Source organism: Aplidium turbinatum, chromosome 4, assembly GCF_918807975.1.
Source record: "Aplidium turbinatum chromosome 4, kaAplTurb1.1, whole genome shotgun sequence".
Lineage (NCBI taxonomy): Eukaryota > Metazoa > Chordata > Ascidiacea > Aplousobranchia > Polyclinidae > Aplidium > Aplidium turbinatum.
This window is the reverse complement of record NC_137475.1, coordinates 13,571,290-13,581,684: the sequence shown is the minus strand read 5'-3', so window position 1 is coordinate 13,581,684 and position 10,395 is coordinate 13,571,290. Positions and strand designations below refer to the sequence as shown.

The window sequence follows — 10,395 nt, the reverse complement described above, 5'->3', positions numbered from 1 at the left end:
TATTTGGGCCTACGTTATCCCAACTCTACACCCAACGTAGTTAATCGTTGGTACCCTACGATGGCCCAACGTATTTTGCACCATTCGTCGCAGTTGAGCCGACTTATTTTAAAATCTTTGGGCCTACGTAATCCCAACTCTACTGCCAACGTAGTTCATCGTTGGTACCTACGCTGGCCAAACGCACTTTGCACCTTTCGTCGCAGTTGGCCATACATATTTTGCACTAATCGTTGTAGTTGAGCAACGTTGGTTAAACTTAACCTGCAATTTCAAGTTGACACTGTCCTGATGATCCATATGCCAATACGGTGACCATCTTCTTATACTGAGCAAATTTAAGTCAATGATGTAAACAAACGTAAAGTTGTTGAAAAATACATTTATTCGAATGGTAAAATGCACCACCCATGCACAATTGACAGCTACGACAAGACATGCACAAAAGTCTAAAAACACAGTGGACTGAGGTACTTCATGCCTCATCAGAAGACTGCGCCTGGATGTTACAACGTGATCTGTGGCGGCCTCAAACGCAAGTACCTATAAAACAATATGCAACATATGTAAAGAAAATATACCGTACAGTGCAAATTAGATCGTGTTTACAGCACCGTGAAAGAACAGACTCTAATTGCTACATATCTCATGGATATGTGTATGCAACACCCGGTTATTTTACAATAACAAGCATTTTTTTAATACATCCTAACATTCCTCAGTATGTTTTAATTCTGTAATTCGTAGCCTATACCATGGGCTGGGGAATGGGTATACCGTTATGTTCTACTAACCTCTAACATTAATGCACATTCGTTAATCGTGTTAATGCGGTTTGCTTTCTCTAACCAGTGCAACTTATTATTGTTATCGTTTGATAGATCTTCGAAGTCAAGTCTTAAAATGTGTGCATATTTCTTGAAGTTCTGCTCCAGTAATAAACTAATCACTGGTTTAGTAAATAAAAATGCTTTTATTGCCCTTATTGAGAGAATAGTAACGATTTGTCAGTGACGGAGAGAACAAATGAACATACCCGCAGTACTTTTTTTAGCAAGACGTTTAAGCCGGCCCCCATCGCGGTCTTCCCACGTCTTAAACCAGTCGCCCAGTTTATGGTCAATTTCTTGTAGAGTGCATGATTTCGTATTGCTCTGGACAACATCTATAAGTAAAGCAGTTTTGTAAACAAATAATGTTACATCGATTTTTATTTTTACACAATCATCTACAGCAGTGGCCAGCGGCTCTTAACCTGTGGGTAATTACTCAATCTGGAGCTTTTACTCAATCTGGAGCTTCGGCCTTCCGGAGCTTTTCGCAGAGAAGGCCACCCTTCCCTGCGAAATCGGCCAGATCAACTTTCTAATCTCATCTTTTTTATTGCACACGAGTAAACAGCAGGTGTTTTTAAACTGGATCTAGACTGAGGCATTAATCAGGGATAGTAAACAGCAAATTGACAAAAAAGATTACGAAAAAGGTAAACTTCAGATGCTGCAAAACTTATGTTATAACCAAGGTTGTTATTTCATTGAAAATTAATCATGAACAGTAAGTATTCTTTCTGGAGACGATATCATACCAACAAAAGGTGAATACAAAACTTAAACAAACTACTTACCTACGACCATGTTCTTTAAGTTTTGCATGGAATCAAAAGAAAACTTTTTCTCTCCACTTAATTTATTTTTCCCCTTCCCGGTCCGCGAGACGTAACTTGCGACTTCGTTTAACAGCACCTGAGGCATCAGTCGATTAACCGTGTCGTATAGGCTTCTTCCTCCTATACGACACAGTTGTTTGAACTGCAATAGAACAGATGGATGTTGAAATGCATAAGCCGAGATCGTTAAAACTGCCCCATCAAACAGTCGCGGTGCGTACCAGGCTACCAGCGTACAATGGCATGAATTTTTTTGTATATATATTGGTGTGTACCATGTGATTATGTGCGATGAATTGTGCAATTAGCCTGTTGAGGCAGACATTAAATGGTTTAGAATTTATTCATTCAAGTTTAAACTCATTTTAGGCTAAATAGAAAAACTAACTCCCCACACATACAACTCATGTATTACCAAAAATGTGGGTGACTTTAGATAGGTAATGCGCAGTAAGAACTAAGAACATATCGTGTTCACTAACCACAATCTGATAGGTCTCCTCATTCTCCAGCATGCTGTTTACGGTTTTTAATTCCGCTATGGTTGTAGCAGGAAGAGGAACATCCTTATTTGACGTTGCTCTGTCAGAATTGTTTGAAGATAAGTGAACACTTTTCCTTCTGTAAGCAAACGTAAATCCTGTTACAGTGAGCATCTGTATACTTAATATCTACTAGTAGTTGGGCTTAGATTTGTGCTTGTAACCCAATATTGATAACCTTAACCACGATGTCTGGTTGGCTAAAGCTTGCTTTCCAATAAAAAGCACTGTTCTTACATTTGCAACACAACCGCTGTGAGGACAATCATGGGTTCCACTCCGATACCAAGTTTGGTCAGTTACTCGGGAGATGACAATAGGAAGGGAGAGTAAATCCGGGTGAGAATCTTTTTCAAGGTGCCACACATGACGATTAGGATATATATTTAAAATGGACAAAAACACTTTAAAGTTTTCAGAAAAGAGGACAGAAAAACTAGCGACAATCAACAAACAAGGAAGAAATTTTTACAGAAGCAGATAATTCTTTATGTCCGCTTTATCCAGGTCAGCCGTTTTCTTCAGGACTGCAGACTGTGGGGGAAAAGCACTTTGTTTTTTAGGAGGGCAATGAAACAATGCAACAACGTAATCTGTACTAAGTACTAAGTGTACATACTAATCTGATTATGGTCTAACTTGTTTCATATCGTAAAACCTTATAGGAAGTATTACAACAGTTAATCGCTGTTTCATGTTAACAATTATATATGTCAAACATTAGATAGACATACCTGTGTTTTCTCTTTTCGTGCAAAACACCTTTGGATGAAAAGTGTGATTCATTGTCATCTGTTGATGACAATTCAACATCACTTCGTAATGTGTATTCTTTACACCATCTTTCAGCCCTTCGCAAGTCATCTAATATAATATGTATCAAAATATAGATAAAACTAAGTCTCATTATAAGTACTAAGTTCAGGTGTCGTGAGTGGTCAGTAAAGCCCATCGCCGCATGCTTTGTATCCGGGCCGCACAGCTACTCGAGTAAGATTACTGTAGCAGGAGCGAGTCACTGGCAGCACGATGTGTGAAACTTACCCTTACTTCATTCTAACACAACACAGCTAGCAAGAATGAAGTACCAATTTATCATCTTGGTGTGACTCAGTCCGAACTTGAACCCGATACCTACAAACAGAGGGTGCACATGCTAACCACTAGGCCAGACAATCGGTATAAAAATGCAGATAATTCAACTGAACAGCAGTGGACACTGGAGAATGTGCAAAATAATGGTAAATCAAGCATTTTAACACAATTTGCTATTTTATAGAAAACATCAGAACATAGAGTTCGCAAATTAAACTTCAGTCATATAACATGTAATATATTGAGATGTAGCCCACCTGTTTCATAAAGAATAGTAACACTGTATTCTGCTCAATCACTTTTAAGGGTGGCCATTGATTCCAACAAACCTTTGTAGCGCAATTTCGATGCACAAGGTGGCCATTTTGACAAATGTTTTTCACGGTTTGACCAAAGTGAACATATTACTTCCACAGGCATGTTCCGCTCTTTACAAAGTTGCACAACTTGGTACCGGTACATTGCATTAGTATGATAATTATATAACTAACACCTACAGAAAGTTCTGATATAAACTGAAACACAATATGATGTAAAGAAGTGGTTGTCAAAAGCCGGTCCGCAGAAGATCTTACTTTCTCCAAAGATTATTTTAATGGAAGTGGCTATTTTTCCACAATCAAGTGTTGCCAGAGTTAGGATTAAAGTTAGGAAGGGGTAAGGTAAAGGTTAGAGTTAGGAATAAAATTAGGATTTTGATCTTTGCCCGGGAATAAAAATTTTTCCAAAATACAAGTTTTTGTTTTACATAGCTTAACTTTTCTCAAATTAGGGCAGAATTTCTTATCTGGCAACACTATTCAGGCTATTATTACACTATATAGTGTAAATATAGCCACAGCTTATTTTAATATGGAGTCATTAGCATATTGTTAAATTGTGATCGTACTGTGAAACATGCACAGCTGTAAAACTGACATGTCTCCATGTAAAATTGTTTCATAACATAGGTGAACTTTTTGATGACCTAATTCTGTGCTGTTAATGATATTTTTGTGACAAATTGTGCGTAGTTTTCAAAAATTTTGAAACACAGAAATACATAACCAAATGGGGAATTTTGTCCTTGATTTTGAAAAATTTTAAAGTCGTTCGAAAATCTAGAATTAGATAAATTTGAAGTTCCAGGATAGTCAAAGCCTGCAATGGAAATTTGCCAGAACCGGAGTTTGAGAAAGCAAAGATCTAAGTTATATATTTTTATTTGAGGAAAAAACTTGATGTTGTCCAGTGTAATAATTGTATGCACTGGCAAGTAAACACAGTGCAAACACACGCCATGTAGCTGACAACTGTTGAACTTCAAATATCACTACCGGTACTTTTTGTTAAAATATATGCTCTTAAGATCTAAATCAAATATAAGCACTTTTTGTAGTATTAATAGTTTACCCTGAAGAATATATCTGAGTCAACTGAACAAACCTTACCTGAGTTTCATGATGTGCGCTACTTGCGTTTTCCTGCACTAAGCTGCCAGCTATGAAGCTAATGAAATGTGCAAAACTGCAAATGTCAGCCAATACAAAATTACAAATGTCGTCACGCCGTCAGCTTTGAAGCTAATTAATGCAAATGTCCTCCATTGGGGTTTTCGCGCGTTTTTTACTATCGCACGTCACAGACAAAGTAGCTTCTGATTGGCTCGAGACACTAACAATGGCGGACATTTTTTTTAACTTTCTCAATCGAGATGCGACAAGCGCAGTCTAGTTGTTATAAGATGTCTATGGTTAAAGTGCTTACCTACGAACACATGGTAAAGGGAACTGTGGTACAATTATTCAGCTCAGTGTTGTCATATTTTGTTTCAAAAATAAAATGAAAAAAACGAAAACAAAAAAGGAACCGAGCACGCAAAAATTGCGAGATGAAACTACAGCCCTGATTTGCGAATTAGTGTTTTTGTTCAGAATTAGTGATCCTCATAGTAATGCATGATTTAGAAAAACATTTCAATTTTTTTTTTTCCTTAAAACAATAATGTAAAAAAATTGAGATGTTACCGTAGTACATCCGCAAATAATGACGTTGGCCCAACGTTTTGTACAACTGCACACCAACATTAGCAAGACCGACTTTCTAATTCTAAGTTTTTTTGCATTTTCATTGTCCCATTACAATTGTAAAAGGAATACAATAAAGCAAACTTAAATAATTCTTCGTAGGTATTATCAATTAAAATATTTCCAAAGTTGGCAAAGTTGGCAAAACTACACTACCCTCAGCCAACCCGAACAACCGTCAGCCAACGTTGGGCCAAAGAAAAATGTTTACTGGGTTACCTACAGTACAACTTGGGCCCGTATTTTAAAACCCTGGGCGACTTCAAGTTTGACTTTTAAGTTACTGAAAATTTCACTTCAAATGTAATGCAAAACTGATTTTGCAAAATGCATCTTAAATTAGCATTTTGGTATTACACTTTAGCCTACTTCATGGGGTCGAATTGTTAGTCAAAGCCGACTTGAGCTCAAGTAGGGTTTCAAAATATGGCACTTAATGTCTTTATTGTAGTTACTACTACCAGCCCATCAGTTTTCGTCACAACGGCTCATCATGCTCATGTATCTTTTATGTGGACCGTTGTTCCAGACGGTTCGCTTGGTCAAACGTCATGTAGAAACCGTTCGGGTCTACTGAATATTACGTCATGGAAATTCCTAAAACATGAGCCAAAATTGCACCATCGTCCGTAAGACTCGTGTCAGACCGGTTTAAACCTGTTTCAGTTTGAGACCTGTTTGGACATGAAATATTGCGTCACGAACTGCTCTCGTGCCTTTGAGTTATCACAAATTTTTCTGATTCATTCTCGAAGTTGTTTGTTGGAAGTCGGTCGCACATTTAACTGGTTTATTTGGTGCTTGCTAGCTGGACAAATTTTCCGTCTTTTATCCAAGTAATCTGTATCGTAGTGACAGTTTTAGAGGTGTATCGCGTTGCACCCCATTTCGATAGCCGCGGGCTAATTTTACAGAAATACACTGTTTGAAAAGAAGTTCAAGTGTGTGTTTCTTCGGTCATTATATACAGACGAACGGATTCGGGAACTTTATGTTACAATTTTCCCACGAAGAGATTATGGTTTACCGCTGTGACCAACCGTCATTGCTCATATCTTCTACTAGCCTATTTGCTGGTTGCCAGCTGGTGCAGCCTCCACTACTTGGGAGTTGGGATACATGTTGGCGAGCTAGAAGCTGTCCTTTCAAAGTTATTGAATTCATTTTGTTTTGTTCGGAAGTTTTCACCGATCTGAAAACTCTTTCCACTGCAGCTTTCCCTAAAATCGAAACAAAGCTTAATGCAAATACAGTAGCTTATAAATCGATTATTATATTATATTTTAATTGGTCTGAGCTAGTTAACACCAAATCGCTTAACATCAGATTTTTGGGCAAAAACATCAAACATCAAAAAGTTACTCCAAAACATCAGATTTGATGTGATTACATCAAGAGTGGCATCGCTGACCACAAGTCCACAAATTGTGTGGAAAACGCCATACTTGACTGATTGCAGTGTTGCCAGATTCCAGTTTGCTCACGACACTATTTCAACCTCCAAATTACACAATTTCAGCTAGAATTGTTGTTTGTTTGTTTGTTTTTGATATCTTTATCCTGCACTGCGGAAAAGCGGACTTATCCCACACTGCAGCCGACGGCAATGTCTGTTTCCTGTTGTCTACTTTACGTATGATTTAAATTTAGTACTACCCATTACTCGAAGTCGATCACTGGGTAGAGGCAATTATCGTAAAGTTTCTTGCCCAGAGAAACAACAGCAAGTGCGGGTAGTTGGAGTCGAACAGGCAGGCTCTCGACTGCGAGCCCAACGCGCTAACCACTCGGCCACTGCTGCCGACAAATTATACCGTGATTATACCAACACCCTAATTTTTCTCCGAAAAATACAAAAGTGTTAGAAAAGTATTGGGAATAACAAAACTTTACATAGCAAAAATCAAAAATCACATAGTTACATGTACAACACAGCCAATACAGTATCATAGTTACGTGGAATATGAATAAGCTAAAACAAATTGAAGCATGAGCATTAAAAAAAAGCAAAAACAGCTAATGGCAGATTCCTATGCAAATTACTGCATCATTGTCTGCTTTATTAGTATTCTTTTCTAGAGACTGTGAGAGCTAATTTTTCCCTAAAATAATAGAAGCAAAGTTTTTATCTTTCTTATATCCAAGTTCAACAACCTTTACGTCTCGCTTTTGAAATAGGCTGCCATGGCAAACATTCTAGGCGCAGCAGCTAAAATATTGTGGCTCACCAGATCAGTAAGTTCCTGTTGAGGGGGGGAGGCTTTATATCCGCTTACCAGTTGCATTTTTTACACTTAATTTCTGGAGATACTAAATTGAAGCTTAACATTCAGCCCAAATTGTTCAACAAACATTTGGGTATGAATATTACTGTAAAACGGTGCTGTCCGGTGGCATAGCAAAAGGATATGATCATGCTTTTTTTGGCATTTTTCGGAAATAAAGCTACCGGTATGTCTCTATGTTGAGTCTGGATGCAACCTATTTCGTCCCCTGAAAAATCCGTACCCCGATTTCGTACCCTGAAATCGTGTAACAAAATCAAATTTCGACCTATTTCGTCCCCTGAAAAGATCGAGAGAAATTTGAAATGTTTGCGGCAACTCCGATCAGCGACTTCGGCTATGTTGTTTTTTTTCTTGATCTTTTCAGGGTACGAAATGGTCAGAGGACTAAATAGGTTGTACCCGTTGAGTCTCTGTTTTCTTTTTGTCAATTCCTTCGTTGAATTCGGTAGCCACTTTAACAAGTCGAAATTCTGCCACTGAATTGACTAGGATGAAACCGCCAACCAATCATAAGCTACGTTTTCTGTGACGTCAAAAATGGTTTTCGCGCGTTTTCAATTTGGGGTTTCGCGCTTTTGACGTCACAGAAAACGTAGCTTATGATCTATCTGGAAACACTTTTACGGTAATATTTGTACGAAATTTATTAGTAGAAAAACAGCTATTAACTTATTAAAGGTAGCTCTTACACACAAACGGGCAAAAACTGCGGCTAAAATTAAAGAACACCAAAAACTCAGCTACACAAAACCTCAATAACTACACAAAAACCCAACAGAGTAAGCTATTCTGAAATTGATCCACAAACTAGTTAAAAGAAACGTAAATCGCGTAAATTTTGCGAGATATACGATTTGCAAAATTTATTGGTGTCTTTCTGTGTGTCTAAAACAAATCCTTGCGGGTGTTAATAGCCAGATGTCTTAGAAAACGTTATAAATTTCCACAAATTTTAGTATATTTTCAACAAAGGGCTCAACTTCGGAATCCAAAGTTTGAAAATTTGGGGGGGCCATGACCCCTTTCGCTCCCCCTGGCTACGCCTATGGCATAAGTACACTCAGTGTTAACAAATCCAGGAGCAGCAAAAGACCAATTGGTCATCTAGTCAGCTGCTCCCAACTGGTCATTAATGAAGACACAAATGGATTGAAGAAAGCACTCGAATTGGCTAATGGCATTAAACAATAAACGGCAATAAGTCAGTGTTTGATATAATCAACTTAAACATCGTAATTGTTTGTAGAGGTAGGCTAAGTTGCTTTTCATGTAGGGAACTGGTTTGTCGTCTTTTTTAAATAATGTAATTTTAGTTTATGACTGAAGGCTTTGACCTTGGAAATTGTGCGTAGGCTATTTTGTGTGGGATTTCATTCCATACTTTTGGACCTTGCACTTTGAGGCTACCCAGACAACAAAATTCGTCTTTTTTACATTGCTGCAACGTCTGCAAACATTGCATCAACGTAAAAATTATGAATTTTGCTGTCTGGGTAGAGCTTGACTTCTTCGTTTCAACTCTTTGCAAAAAATAGTTATCCAGTTGAAAAGATCTTATTGTGTTATGGTATAGCCTAGTGTAACTTATTTCTCTTTGAGTTTGGAAGTATCCAGCAAAGATTGTTGACAGATTTTCACTTTTGTACTTAAACATAATTTTTGCAATTTCATGTTTATAGATGAGGTTTACAGGTGGTAGGCTACACAACACTGGATAACAGTGTAAATCTAATATTAAGCTCAAACCCTCCCTTCCCAGGCAGATATAACCCTAAAGCAACGGTGTTCAACCTGCGGCCGTTGATGAATAATTATGCGGCCGTTAACACGTAATTTAATAAGCATGTGTTGGCGGCCGTGCCCTGTTTTTAAAATAAAAAAATTATTTCATTAATAAAGATGAAATGTATTTCAAATATTATACAGGGATATCTAGAACCACTGGATACCCTTGTAGCTTGTAATTATATATAATATTTCAAATTTTAAAACTTGAAAAACATTCTCATCATAAGTTTTTGTAGGCTAGGCTATATTGTTAAAATCGTTTTGAGACAAAACTTTTTCTTCAACCTAATTTCATTGTAACGGTAGACTACATTCAGTGCCGGTCTTTAGGGTGTGCAAATCGTGCGATCGCACAGTGCCCGAAATTTAGGGGGGCCCGCAATTTAGGCTACTCAAAAAATGCAGTAATTTTTGTCATTTCCAATGGAAAAAAATTCAATTCGATTCACAAGCAAGTACCGGTAGCCCATTCCTTGAAGTCATAGTTGCGGCTTTAGGGTGAGGCAAGTGCTGAGGGTGAGGGTGAGGCAAGCACCATTTTACAGTAATATTCATACCCAAATTTTTGTTGAACATGCTCTCAGAATGCACTAAATTCAAAGTAATTTTTCAAAAGTTTCTGAGGCATTCCAGTCCAGACGCTGCGTGTCGCCTTCGGCGAACACGCCGTCAAAACCCCCTCCCCTTTCAAATACCTAGCTACGCTACTGAATTGGATCATTGTCATTAGGGCCCGCAAAGCATATTCCGCACAGGGCCCGAAATACCCTAAGACCGGCACTGCCTACATTGCATTATGTCCTTAAAAAGAAAAAGAACACTAGCAGAGGAGAAAAGGGTATTCAATTCCAAATGGGAGTTGGATTATTTCATGATCGAGACGGCAGCGCATACTATGATGTGTCTAATATGCAGTCAAGTGGTTAAAACTGTTAAAGGAAATAATGCAA

At 37.9% G+C, this 10,395-nt stretch overlaps 1 protein-coding gene across 3 annotated transcripts; it reads right to left on the bottom strand.

Annotated features, from left to right (window-relative positions):
• Nucleotides 1-405: 405 nt before the first annotated feature.
• LOC145768129 (uncharacterized) lies at nt 406-3,764 on the bottom strand. Of its 3 annotated transcripts, XM_082579599.1 has the most exons (7): nt 3,561-3,764; nt 3,253-3,342; nt 2,943-3,072; nt 2,149-2,287; nt 1,625-1,808; nt 1,037-1,165; nt 406-543 (listed from the first exon to the last, which is right to left on the bottom strand). In XM_082579599.1, exons 4-7 carry the CDS (start codon nt 2,179-2,181, stop codon nt 530-532), a joined length of 360 nt encoding a protein of 119 aa, XP_082435725.1. In that variant the 5' UTR covers nt 2,182-2,287; nt 2,943-3,072; nt 3,253-3,342; nt 3,561-3,764; the 3' UTR covers nt 406-529. The 3 variants fall into 3 exon arrangements, with proteins under 3 accessions (XP_082435725.1, XP_082435726.1, XP_082435724.1); XM_082579600.1 differs by lacking the exon at nt 3,253-3,342; XM_082579598.1 differs by lacking the exons at nt 2,943-3,072; nt 3,253-3,342; nt 3,561-3,764 and having other exon boundaries at nt 2,149-2,413.
• Between the last annotated feature and the right edge of the window lie 6,631 nt (nt 3,765-10,395).